Source organism: Artemia sp. Qi Xiang Cuo, chromosome 14 (assembly GCF_049724085.1).
Source record: "Artemia sp. Qi Xiang Cuo chromosome 14, ASM4972408v1, whole genome shotgun sequence".
NCBI classification, from domain to species: Eukaryota; Metazoa; Arthropoda; class Branchiopoda; order Anostraca; family Artemiidae; genus Artemia; species Artemia sp. Qi Xiang Cuo.
In genome coordinates, this window is record NC_142807.1 from 3,405,924 (window position 1) to 3,420,469 (window position 14,546).

The following is a 14,546-nucleotide window of genomic DNA, read 5'->3' on the forward strand; positions in this document are numbered from 1 at the left end:
AACTAGCAGAACGAATGTGCCAAAACTATTCAAGAAAGAAGGGAAAAGTGACTCATAAAGATCTTACTGACTACTTTGACAGTATCCACATTAAAGATGTGAGTGGCATATCAAAAATGTGCCAGTATCCAATATTTTTAACTTTGATGAAACAAATCTAAGTGATAACCCAGGAAGAAAATAAGTGTATATTCAAAAGGAGTGTTAAATACCCAGAGCGAGCTATGAATAAGACTAAAGCTACAGCCTCAATTACCGTCTGTGGTTCAGCTTCTGGTGAAACTGTTGGCTCTACGTTTGTTATAAAGCAAAAGGTTTGAACTCCAGTTGGAGAAGTGAGGGTTTTACAAGATGCAAAATCCTCCCCCAAAATTCAGTCCAAAAGGAGGTGTATATCATGGTACTTGATTTAACATTAGAAAGTCCAGTTAGTTTGAAGGCTATGTGTTCAAAAATTGGTTCATACATCAGTCGTTTCTACACCTTAAAGCTCTGCCTGGAAGAAAAGTTGTAATAGGCGATGGGCTAGGCTCTCACCTCAGTGAAAAGATTATCAAGGTCTTGCAACCCATTTCTTGCAACCCCTTGATGTAGCATTCATTGGGCCAACTAAATGAACCTGGACGAAAACCCTTGAAGAATACAAGATGCAAAACCCTGTACAAAATTCAGTCCAAAAGGAGATGCTTATGAAGCTCCTCTGGAATGAGCTGGCAAAGGATGACAAAAAATGGGTTCACAGCGTGCTTTGACAGAAAGCATTGCATCAAAAAGATTCCCGATAGGCGATAAAATGACTAAACCCGTGAGGCAGTTGGTGATTCTGTCATAACTTTCTTTGAAAACAGGTGGTTTTCATTGTTGGTATTTTATCACGTAAGCAAACAAAGCTTAACAAGGCTCCCGGAAAATCACTGCGTGAATTGAGCAACAGAGGAGAAGAACATCTTGAGAATTCAGGGACGAGTGCAGTGAAATCTAGCAATGCTAAAACGAAGCCAAAAAAGAAAAGGGAGCTGGAAAAAAGTCCAAAGAAGCCCTGAATCTAGGCTGCTTCTCTGACAATGCAACAGATAACTTGCCAGAAAAACTGCGTGATGAAACCAGGGAACTCAGCTAGGATGAAGGCCAGAACAGTGGACATGAGGATGGTGACAATTCTACTTGTAAGAAGGACTTATGTCCCTCAATCGAGCTGTTTCACTTCTATGCTGTGTTCTACGTGAAAGTTTTCTTCAATGGCTGAGCAGAAGACTTTCCAGATGGGGAGACGACGAAGTTCAAATTTTTGGAGTCTATGAGCATGACTTCAGTTACAACTGGCCCAAAAAAGAAGATGTCAGCGTTGTTGAAGAAAAATATGTTTTTACTGGCCCAATCATTCAAAGAGGGTATGGCCCCTTCCAAATTGCAGGGCACTGTGAAGTTACAATGTTATACAAAAATTTTGCAAAGAACACAAGTTCTAGCCTCTGGTTTCCTGGGATTTTTCTCTAAGGTCTGTTGTTTTGCATGATCTTACTCCAATTTTCTGTGTTTTTTTCTTAATGTTTTGAATACAAACAACTTTTTTAACATTGAATCTAAGAGAAAAAAGTCTGTAAATAAGTAGTTGCTTAAAATCACCCAAAACATGGCCAACTTTCAACAAATTAGGAATAAAATAATGCCATTCACAACTGAATGAAGCGAGAATGACTTTGAACATGGTTTTTAAAAAAAGATTATGGCCATGTGGGAAAAATTCTAATGATAGAAAAATTCTGATAGGATAGAAAAGATTATGCTTACTCTCTTCAGTTGTCAGAAATACATACAAAAATGTTTTTCTAGGCTGTTGTTACCATTTACAAAAGGTATCAAGAAACAAAGGAGAAAAAAAAGGTACTTTTAGTTCAAAGTATCCCTGTTTGATGAGTCTGTAAACTTTGATTAGAATACTGGAAGCCATGGTAATGACAACCGTCAAGTATGACATTGAAAACTGGCGCTTAAGAAGGGTGAGGAAGATTTATTAAAAGTTTTGTTTTTGTTTTTACAATGGTAAGGCTAAGTTTTACATAAACAATGAAATCCTTACACAAAAAATGATTTACGGAAGATTGGAGCTTCCAGGGAGGGGGTAAAAGAGTGAGGCTTTGAATAGATTGAAGTGGAGGAGCATGCACAGCTGTGTAGGCCTTGGGTGGCTTGGTGCCGCATTGAGTTTTTAATAGCAACAATATTAATCAGGTGTGCCAATTGGGGAGGGGGGGGTTGTCCTATATATTTGCCCAGCCTCCCTGCATAGATGAAAAAAACTCCTTTATTTGGTATTTTCCTTGATAAATCTTAAATTAAACTCACCCCCTCCAAGATTTTGACTAATACATCTTGTACTTCCCCTCTTCTATCATAGGCTGCCTAAGTAAAGAACAATGTGGGCTCAATGTGTTTTTTTTTCTTCTTCAGTCGGGCACTTCCTATCGAAGGGGTTGTTGCAGAAACTTCAAAAGTGACTAACTCATTTTGGAATAAAGTGCACTAGGACCCTTTATTTTAGTCAATTGGTACTGGACGGCAACTAGCCCCCCCCCCACGCCCATAATTTCTTCAAGCACATACCCTCCAAATTTTGAGGTGGCCCTTGTGTTCAACGTAGTCGATTCCCAGTTAGAGGTTATGTTTTTGAAGGAGACAGTCCCCTACAGCCCTCAGGGCGAGGGTTTTAAGTTATGCCCTGAGGGTATATAAGAACGATGTTGGCGCAATGTACTATGAATAAGTTTTTTTCCTTTAGAGCAGGGCACTTCCTATGGAAGGGGTCGTCGTAGAAACTTCAAAAGGGGCTCACTCGATTAGAAATTCAAAGGGCTAGTGCCCTTTTTAATAGTCGAAAGTGATTGGAGGGCAACTAGTCCCCCCCCCCACGCCCATCATTTCCCCAACACACATCCAATTAAAATTTTGAGATAGCCATTTTGATCAGCGTAGTTGATTTCCAGATCGAAAATATGTTTGGAGGAGGACACTCCCCCACATCCCTCAGGGCAAGGGTTTTAAGTTATGCCCTGAGGGCATATAAGAACGATGTTGGCATAATGTACTATTTATTATTTTTTTTCCTTTAGAGCTGGGCACTTCATATGGAAGGGGTCGTCGCAGAAACTTCAAAAGGGGCTCATTCGACTGCAAATTGAGAGTTCTGGTGCCGTTTTTGATAGTCAAAAGTGATTGGAGGGCAACTAGCCCCCCCCCCCCACGCCCATCATTCCGCCAAACACATCCAATCAAAATTTTGAGATAGCCATTTTGTTCAGCGTAGTTAATTTCCAGATAGAAAATATGTTTTTGAGGAGGACACTCCCCCACAACCCCCAGGGCAAGGGTGTTAAGTTATGCCCTGGGGGCATATAAGGTTTTTATAGAAGGCGTTGTCGTATAAACTTCAAAACCGGCTCATTCGATTGGAAATTCGTAGGGCTAGTGCTATTTTCAGTATTCGATATGGATGGGAGGGCTATTAGCCCCCCCCCCCACGTCCGGTTGTCACCCAATCACATCCACTCAAGATTTTGGAATAGCTTTTTATTTCAACGTAGTGGAATCCAAGCTTGAAAATATGTTTTCGAGAAGCAAACTCCCTCACAACCCTCAGGGCAAGGGTTTTAAGTTATTCCCTGGGGCATATAAAGTTTTTAAAGAAGGCGTTGTCGTAGAAACCTCTAAAAAAACTCATTCGATTCGAAATTCAAAGCGCTAGTGCCCTTTTTAATTGTCGAAAGTGATTGGAGGGTAACTAGCCCCCTCCCCACGCCCATCATTCCCCCAAACACATCCAATAAAAATTTGGAGATAGCCATTTTGTTCAGCGTAGTTGATTTCCAGATAGAAAATATATTTTCTAGGAGGACACAACCCACAACCCTCAGGGCAAGGATTATAAGTTATGCCCTGGGGGCATATAAGGTTTTTATTGAAATCTTTGTCATAGAAACTTGAAAAAGGGCTCATTTGATTTCAAACTTCAAGGGGATAGTACCCTTTTTAATAGTCGAAAGTGATTTGAGGGCAATGAACCACCCTCTCATGCCCATTTTTTCCCCAAAGACATCCAATCAAAATTTTTAGATGGCCGTTTTATTCAACGTAGTTGAAATTTTTGGAAATTAGGTCTTTAAGGATGACAACCCCTCCCCCACAGCCCTCAGGGCAAGGGTCGTAAGTTATGCCCTGGGGCATATAAAGTTTTTATTGAAAGCGCTGTCGTAGAAACTTCAAAAAGGCTCATTCAGTTGGAAATTGAAAGGGCTAGTGCCTTTTTTAATAGTTGAAAGTGATTGGATAGCAACTTACACCCCTCTCACGCTCACTATATTTCCGAAAACACATCCAATCAAAATTCTGATATATCCATTTTGTTCTACATAGTTGAAAGTACTGGAAATTAGGTCTTTTAGGATGATAACCCCCTCAAAGCCCTCAGTGCAAGGGTTGTAAGTTATGCCCTGGGGGCATGTAAGGTTGATATAGAAAGTTGTTGCATAGATCATAGGCAGCAAGATGTGCTGCCTTAGTAAAGAACGGGGACACTCGAGAACGAGACAAGAAACGGGGACTAAGTAAAGAGGAGGACACTCCCTCACAACCCTCAGGGCAAGGATTTTAAGATATGCCCTGGGGGCATATAAGAACGATTTTGGCACAATGTTTTATTTATTAATTTTTTCCTTTAGAGCAGGGCACTTTGTATTGAAGTAGTTGTCGTAGAAACTTGGAAAAGCGCTCATTCAATTGGAAATTGGAGCGGCTTGTGCCCTTTTTAATAGTCGAAAGTGATTGGAAGGCGACTAACAGCTCTCTCACACCCACCATTTCCCCAAACACATCCAATCAAAATTTTGAGATAGCCATTTTGTTTAACGTAGTTGAAAGTTCTGGAAATTTGGTCTTAGAGGATGACAACCACCCTAACAGACCATAGGATAAGGGTTGTAATTTATGCTCTGTGGGCATATAAGGTGTTTGTAGAAAACATTGTCGTTTCCAAAAGGGCTCATTCGATTGAAAATCGAAAGGCCTAGTGCCCTTTTAAATAGTCAAAAGTGATTGCAAGGCTGGACATTTTTATACTAAAGATCGATGTGAGTACAATGTATTATTTTTTGTTTTTGTTTTTGTTTAGACCAGGGTACTTCATACCGAAGAAGTTGTCGTGGGAACTTCGAAAAGGACTAATTCTATTGAAAAATAGAAATGGCTTATACTCTTTTTAATATTCAAAAGTGATTTGAGGGCAACTAATCCCCCTTCCACTCCCACTTCCCACCCCCACCCTCCCAATTATGCTCATAAAAATTAACCAAATCAAAATATCGTAAGTGTATACAAGCAATAAAAAAATGTTAACAGATTTTTATGCGAATGGTATCAAGTTTTCCATTTCAGGTCAACTAGAGGAGGTATGAAACTAAGTTAAGCAGTACTATTTGTGTCCAGATTTTTAAAAGGGTATAATTAACAATACAAACTCAAAATTAACCGACTCAAACTCAAAATGAGCAGAAATTAACATAAGTTGGGCGCAAAACCCCTATGCCTTCCCAAGGCCAGAACAAAATTTGCACTTTACTGAAAAAATATAAATGAATATGCATTGTCAGTTTAATATACATATACTGATATTTAGTAATCAAAATGGTAATATTCTTTAATTTATTCAAGTTATAAAAGTAAAAACATTTATATTTTTTCAGTAAAGTGCAAATTTTGTCCTGGTCTTGGGAAGACATAGGGGTTTTGCGCCCAACTTAAGTTAATTTCTGCTCGTTTTGAATTTGACTCGGTTAATTATTGCAATTTCTGTTCGTTTTGGGTTTCATTTATTTATCGATGCTGATTTGTGGTAGTTTCACGCTTGGTAGATTATTTGATTTTATTTTTGCTCATTTTTTGTTTAATGGAGTTCTTTACTTTTCTTTGAAAAACTTATTTTGTGGAAAAATTTTATTAAATTAATATTTTTAAAAGTTGAGACACCTGATAGTAATGCTATATTATCTGTGTACTAAGCTATGCTATCTATACTATATACTATACTGTACTATATTCATGTACCCAATACCTTTTACTATATTGCAAACTATGCTACCTGTATATTTTACTTGCCAACAGGGAGTATGATATATCTCAACTGTAGTGTTTAATACATAAATAAATAAACACAAAATAATTACATAACATAAAACCAATATGTATTTCATATTTTAAGTTAAAACACACATCTAGTCTACTAAATAATCATACAAACTAATATACAAAATAGAATTCATTATGTGGATGAGCCTTCTATCCTACAAACCACTCAGAAGCTAATTTAATTAGTCTTGTTTTTTTAATAAACAAAAATTAACTGTCAATACTGTATGTTCATAAAGGCAGTCTCAGAAAATCCGCAGTGAACATTGAACATATTTTCCATTTTTCTATGGGAGGAAGGGTATCCCCTCTGAAATTGATCCAAAGGACCTCTCCTCCATCAAGAAATGAAAAACTGATGATTTAGAATTTTAACCCCACCCCCACCCTCCCCAAGAGACATGCAAGCCCCATCCACCTACTGACCATAACTGTTTACGCCTATACTACATACTGCACTATCATATAATACATATTATACTATCTCTGCTACAAAACGAACCATATAGCTGGTAAGTTTTATTTTGCTATTTTTAAAAAAAATTAAAAACAAACTTCATTCTTAAAAGTATTACAATTAAGACGATTAAAACATTTTTAAATATTATTCTTCCTTTTATTTCAGTCGCCTGTCTTTTAGCTTTTCCACCAATTTTTATACAATTTTAGGAAAGACAAATACTACTGTATTCTACCATTCCACAATTCTCCCAGTTTAAAGTTTACATAGATATCACCTATGAGGAATGACTAAAAGATTTTCTCTGGATAGAAGGTTAAAAATTTGAAAGGGTATTTTAGTCCAACATTTTTCAAAATTCTCAGGGGGGAGGGTCCTGAGGACTAGTCTCATGCAGAACCCCGCCCTTTCTCACTATTCCCCTTCTGTATGTATATGTATTTCTTTCCTTAATAAAAAAGAACATGAAATTCCAGCAATTAGCAAGGGGCTTACTATTAGTGGCAGGTTGTATAGTGCTTCTAGATGCTTCCAAACATCACCTGAACAAAGATCAAAATTGTGATCAGATGATAGTTTTTCCAAAATGCATGCCATTTGAAAGTGCTTCATAATACCTAAAACAAATTATTTTCTTTTTAGAAGAAAAATATATGAATAGTTTTATACTTGTGCCTTATTTACATTAAATAAAAAAAAACGAGTTTTTTAAACTGAAAGTAAGGAGCGACATTAAAGCTTAAAACGAACAGAAGTTATTCCGTATATGAAAAGGGCTGTGCTATCCTCAACGTCTTGCTCTTTACGCTAAAGTTTTTTATTGTTTAAAAGAATAGATTTATGAGAAATAGTTAAAATTTAGCATAAAGAGTGAGGCGCTGAGGAAAGGACAGCCTCTTTAATATATGGAATAATTTCTGTTCGTTTTATGTTTTAATGCCGCTCCTTACTTTCAGTTAAAAAAACATGTTTTTTTTATTTAATTTCTGATCGTTTTTTAGTTAATGCAGCTTTTATTTTGGTCCACCGTCATTGAATAAGTAAACAAAATTTGCATAAAAATTTTACTTTTCTTTTGCTAAATGGATGTCTCTAAATTTGGTTATGACGTAATTTACAAATTAACTTGCGTAACGAACTTCTATATTTGTATATTTTTCTTCTAGCAAAAAATACAAAGTTGCATAGTTTTGCAGATATGAGCTTGAAACCTACGTAACAGGGTTTTCTGATACGCTGAATCTGACGGTGTGATTTTCATTAGAATTCTTTCACTTGTAGGGGATGTTTCCCCCCTCTCTAAAAAATCGGCTAAATTTACTCAGGCTCGTAGCCTTTGATGAGTAATACTAAACTTAATAAAATTTATACATTTAGAATCAGAATTATAAACCCATTCTTTTGATACATTTATTGACATCAAAATTCCGTTTTTAAAAGTTTCAATTGCTATTGAGCCGTATCGCTTGTTTTTTCATTGTTTTTTTTTATTAGGTATATGTTATTACGTATATGAAGGGGTTGTCCCCTTTGTCAATACCACGAGCTTTACGTTAAAAGTTAAAAAAAAAATTAATTCACAAACCCCTGAATCACAAAGACCATTTAATTAGAATAGATAGCTCTTTTGAAACACTAAAAAAAAACTGTAGCGTAAAGAGCGAGGTATTGACTTGAGGGAGAACCCCCTCATATACATGATAATTTCTGTTCGTTTTAAGTTCTAATGTTGCTTTTTATTTTCAGTTGAAAAAAACTTTTTTTTTTTTTAATTTAATTTCTGATCGTTTTTTAAATAATGCTTGGAAATCCAGCGCCCCCTTTATAGAAATATCCCTTACCCCAAAGAAACATCCTCCACGGAAATATTTTCCCGAGTCACCCCCGCCACCGGCCCCACCCTCCAGAAAAAAATCCTTCCTGAAAATGTCTGTATATTTCCCAATAACCAATAAATAATGCTGGCAAGTCCGGCGCCCCCTTCATGGCAATTTCCCTTCCCCCATGAAAACTTCCTTCATGGACAGATCCTCTAACATAACCCCCGACCCCCCCCACTACCATAAAAAACCCTCCTGTAATCGTCTTTGTGCTTCCTAATCGATTTTACTATATGTTAACATTGGCTCATAGACGTTTTTTAGTTTCCCATGGATTCTAGGGAACGAGTCTACCTTAAAAGACATAGTTTTCATATTTTCAGTCCCGGTGAAAAAACTGGTTCTTTCGATGTTTTTATTGGGTGACTTTGTGGAAAACATGAGCGTGGGAGGGGGCCTAGTTGCCCTCCATCTTTTTGGTCACTTAAAAAGGGCACTAGAACTTTTAATTTCCATTCCAATGAGCCCTCCCACGATATTCTAGGACCACTGGGTCGATACGATCACCCCTGGAAAAAAAACAAAAAAAACAAAACACGCATCTGTTTTCTGGCTAAAAATGCAAAATTCCACATTTTTGTAGATGGGAGCTTGAAACCTCTACAGTAGGGTTCTCTGATACGCTGAATATGATGGTGCAATTTTCATTAAGGTTCTATAACTTTTAAGGAGTCTTTCCCCCTTTTGTTGAAAATCAGCCAAATTTTCTCAGGCGCGTAACTTTTGATGGGTAGCACTAAACTTGATAAAAGTTATATATTTGAAATCAGCATTGAAATCTGATTCTTTTGATGTATCTATTGGTATCAAAAACCCGTTTTCTAGAGTTTTGGTTACCATTGAGCCGGGTTGCTCCTTACTTACAGTTTGTTACCACGAACTGTTTGATAAGGCTTTTACAAAGTAAGTGGCATCAATTGGACAGGGGGGGGCGTTTTGCCCACCAAGGTTTTTTTTTGTCCACCTGCCTAGATTTTGGAAAGTACTTTTTCTGTGTTTTCAGTGAAAAATAATTTTGGTATTCATTGAAAAAGTGGAAAAAACAAAATTGTCCCACCCATAGATTTTGAAAAAAAAAAAAATTTTGACCTCCCTAATTTCTGTAAATTGTTGGTATTGACAATTTTTTCTAAAGTTTACCAAAGAATTTATAATACAAGACACTGTATAGAATTACATTAAGTTTTTGCTTCAGAATATATCCAGTTCTAATTCCTATAACAGCTTACTAAACAGACTACAAGGGAAAAAATAAAAGTTAGAGGAATGTTCTATATTATTTTTGTAGATAAAGGAAAACCACAGTAACAGGGTTCTTCAGACCAAATTTAGGGTAGATATATTAGAAATATGAATCGATTCTGGTTAGGTTATGGCTTTCAGGGCGCAACATCAGTTTTGAAAGTAAATGGTAAAAAACTATGTCACTTTAGGAGAATGTAATATTGTGCAACAGGAACAATACCAAGTGAATAACTTCAGTTACCTGGGTAGCATTACTAGAATAAATGGTGGATGCAGTGAAGAAGGAAAAAGTAGAATAGGCCTACTCAAGATGCAGGATGGTTTTTTTGTTGCAGTTAAAAAAAGTTTGGAAGACTATGAGGTTAAATCTTCATACTAAGATTGGAACATCAGAAGTCATGATAATGAAAATGTTTGAGTGTGGCTCTGAAACAGGCCAGCGCTGGGCAAGCCAACTAGTTTTTTGGTTGATGAGCTAAAAAAAAAAAGATCCTGCCAAAATTGTATGAGAGAAAAGGAACTGACCAAATTCAGTTTAGGAATGATGTTTTAAAAGCTAGCTGTATCAAAAGGAAGCTGCTTTAAGAACTTCAGACATGACAAGCTAATGGTTAAGAAAATGTAGTAATTCAAAAGAACAGAATTGTTTTAAAAAAAAGGGCATTGGATGAATAATGGTATGAAAGTTGTCTTAAGTAATGTAGATTGTTAAAGCTCAATGAGGTAAACTCTACAAAAGCAGATGTTTGCATTTTCTACAAGCTAAATGGACCAATACAGCTTTTAAGGATGCCCAGTTACAGATACACAGGGGCGTTCCGGGGGCGGGGAGGGGCGCGCCACCCCCCCCCCCACAACTTTTTTGGCATCTGGTAAATTTCTGCAGAAAATTCGGCATAAATCAGGTAGCAATTGGTAAAATTTACGAAGATCACCCCCCCCCACCCCATAAAATGAGCCTCAGGACGCCCCTGTAGATACCTAAATATATCCTTGTCAACAACTTGTCTAAAGAAGGGGGAAGAGGAATAGATATGTATGATGAAAGGTCTCTGAAGGTAGGAAACATACATATTAATTTAGATTATGATGCACATGTTGAACAAGTGTGGATGTTTGTCCTCCTACTTGTGTGTCATTCTACACTGGTTGCGTATGCAGATGCCCTAGTTCTACCAGCCTTGAATTCTACCTACTTGCTATTAGTACTTCAATTAACATTAAAATAGAGCAACAATGTCACTATTATTGGTGATTTCAAATATTCAATGGGTCAAACGATTCAGATTCTCTGAAAATAGTTTATTAAAACCATTCCCAGGATGCCTATTTAATCAGGATGCCTAGTTAACTTCCCAAATAGATATAGAAATGGTAAAGCCCTCTGCTGCTTGATCTTCAACTAGCAAATACTAAGATTCTGTAATAAGTACCCTACCTCCATTTGAAGCAAGTGACCATGTTGTGATATCTTCCAGTTTTAGACTGTATCCCCAAAGACTAAAATTTACAAAACATGTGTACACTGATTACAATCTAATTTGTCCTGAACTGACTCAATATGATTCGTCTTTAATTGAGAATATAGATGTGGAAGTCATGAACAACTATGAAAAGAGTACTATTGAAAGCTATTGAAAACCACTTCCATAAAATGGAAAAGGAAACCAAATGCCCTCCTGTATATTACAGAAGAACCTAAAAGGGTTAGGAACAGAAAAAAACTACTATAAGTTGTATTCAAGAATCAAACCAGACTAACCATTGCATCAAATATATAGAGATGCACAACCATCTGAGAAGTCTGACCAGAAATACCACTGAGAAGCATGGAGGAATCTGTGGCAGACATTATGTCAGTCAACTTGTACAAGATGACTCAAAAACCTGCAACCCAAGGTAGATAACTAATCAGAGGGAACGCTGTAGTGTTGCCTATAGTAAAGGCCATATGGCTCCAATGTTTTATTATTATTTTTTTTTTTTTTTCCAGAGGCACTTCATATGGAAGGGGTCGTCGTAGAAGCTTCAAAGGAGGCTCATTCGATTGGAAATCGAGAGTTCTAGTGCCATTTTTAATAGTCGAAAATCGATTGGAGGGCAACTAGCCCCCCCCCATGCTCATCATTCCCCCAAACACATCCAATAAAAATTTTGAGATAGCCATTTTGTTCAGCGTAGTTGATTTCCAGATAGAAAACATATTTTTGAGGAGAACACTCCCCCACAACCCTCAGGGCAAAAGTTTTAAGTTATCCCCTGGGGCATATATGGTTTTTATAGAAGGTGTTGTCGTAAAAACTTCAAAAAAGGCTTATTCGATTGGAAATTGAAAGGGTTGGTGCCCTTTTTAATAGTCAAAAGTGATTGGAGGGCAACTAGCCCCCCCATGCCCATCATTTCCCCAAACACATCCAATCAAAATTCTGAGATAGTCATTTTGTTCAGCATAGTTGATTTACAGATAGAAAACATGTTTTGAGGAGGAAAATCCCCTAAAGCCCTCGGGGTAATGGTGGGAAGTTAGGTGCATTTGACCTGTTAGGTTTTCATGGAATGTATTGCCGTAGAAACTTCAAGAAAGGCTCATTTGATTAGAAATTCAAACGGATACTGCCGTTTTTAATAGTTGATAGGGATTGGAGGACACCTCACTCCCCCGCCCATAATTCCCCCTAACACATCCAATCAAAAATTTGAGATAGCCATTTTGTTCTGCATAGTTGATTTCTAGATAGAAAATATGTTTTTGAGGAGGACACTCCCCCACACCCCTCAGGGCAAGGGTTTTAAGTTATGTCCTGGGGGCATATAAGGTTTTTATAGAAGGCGTTGTTGTAGACTCTTCAAAAAAGGCTCATTCGATTGGAAATTCAAAGGGCTAGTGCCCTTTTTAATAGTCAAAAGTGATGGGAGGGCAACTAGCCCCTCCCCATACCCATCATTCCCTCAAACATATCCAATCAAAATTTGGAGAGAGCCATTTTGTTCAGCATAGTTGATTTTCAGATAGAAAATATGTTTTTGAGGAGGACACTCCCCCACAAACCTCAAGGCAAGGGTTTTAAGTTATACCCTTGGGACACATAAGGTTTTTATAGAAGGTGTTGTTGTAAAAACTTCAAAAAAGGCTCATTTAATTGGAAATTCAAAGGGTAGTCCCTTTTTAGTAGTCAAAAGTAATTTGAGGGCAACTAACCCCCCCCCCCTCACGCCCACCTTTTCCCCAAACACATCCAATCAAAATTTTGAGACAGAAGTTTTATTAAACGTAGTTTTCAGTTCTGGAAATTAGGTCTTTGAGGATGACAACTCCCCCACAGTCCTCAGGGCAAGGGTTGTAAGTTTTGTATAGATAACATTGTCGTATAAACTTCAGAGAGGGCTCATTTGATTGGAAATTGAAAGTTCTAGTTCACTTTTTAAGCATCAAAAGATGCTTAAAAGGGACCAAGAGGGTAACCAGCTTCCCCCCCCACCTAAACCCTATTTTCCCAAATGCATCCAATAAAAATTTTAAGATAGCTATTTTGTTAAAAATAGTTCAAAGATTATATAACAAAAATTCCGGTGTTGACACAACCCACCAGGGCCCAGGGGCAGGCATTATAAGTTATGTCCTGGGGGCATATATGGGTCTTATAGAAGGGATGCTTGTATTAACTTCAAAGAGGTATCATTTGATTGGAAATTGAAAGTTCTAGTTCACTTTTCAGGAGTCAAAAGAGATTGGACGGTAACTAGCCCCCCCCCCTCCACGCTCTTTGTTACTAAAACCCATCTGATGAGAACTTTGAGATAGCTTTTTTTTTTAAATAGTTAAAAAACCATATACAGAAAACTCCGAGGTACACACAGCCCCCCAGGGCCCCGGGGCAGGTGTTGTAAGTTATGCCCTTGGGGAATATATGGTTCTCATTGAAGGGATGCTTGTAAAAAATTCAGAGAGGGTTCATTTGAATGGAAATTAAAAGTTGTAGTTCATTTTTTCAGAGTTAAAAAGATTGGAGGGCAACTAGCCCCTCCTGTCCTCCACGCCTTTGGGCGTACCAGATGGATAAACCCATCCAATAAAAATTTCAGGTGACCATTAAGTTCAAAATAGTTCAACCATCAGATATTGAAACTCCAGGGTCAAGACAACCTCCCAGGGTCCAGGGACAGGTGTTGTAAGTTATACTCTGGGGATTTATATGGTTTTTATAGAAGGTATACATATAAATTTCAGAGAGGGCTCACCTACTGCATCATTGGTGCTTTACTGAAAACTATATGCGTCTTGAACAGTCTTGGAAAGTATTAACAACATCAAATTGAATATTTGATGTATAATGATATTAATTGTTGAAAGATCCATCAGTTCAAGAATTTGTTTTGCTGTAATTTTATTTTTATTTTCAATGCTTTAAGAAATGAAAAAGAAAGTATTTGTAATATAATCCGTTTTCAGTTAAGCGCCAATGATGCAGTAGGCTTTTGGTTTTTATTTCCAGTTAGGAAAGGAGGCAATATCCAATCACTTGTTTGTAGTGAAACTATATTTGTCTTTAACAACTTTAAAAAGAGCTAATAAATTAAACTGAATATTTGATTTATAATGATATTAATTGCTGAAAGCTCGTCAGTTCAAAATGTTACTATAATTTTAATGTCTATTTTCAGAGATAAGTACAAAAGAAAATGTAAAGCATAAAGCGCCAATGATGCAGTAGGTTTTAGACTTTTACAGTGAGAGAAGGAGGTCATACCCAAACTCTTGTTTGTGGTGATTTTTGTTTGTTTCA

The 14,546-nt window shown here is 37.1% G+C and overlaps 1 protein-coding gene across 2 annotated transcripts in view; it reads right to left on the reverse strand.

The window, feature by feature from the left end:
- MrgBP (MRG/MORF4L binding protein) overlaps positions 1 to 14,546 on the reverse strand; it is a 30,120-nt gene that overhangs the window by 12,262 nt on the left and 3,312 nt on the right. For both annotated transcript variants that reach the window (XM_089100387.1, XM_089100386.1), the window contains exon 2: positions 7,133 to 7,254. In XM_089100387.1, the coding sequence (XP_088956513.1) occupies positions 7,133 to 7,249 (117 nt within the window). In that variant the 5' untranslated portion in view covers positions 7,250 to 7,254. The remainder of the gene's footprint in view (positions 1 to 7,132; positions 7,255 to 14,546) is intronic.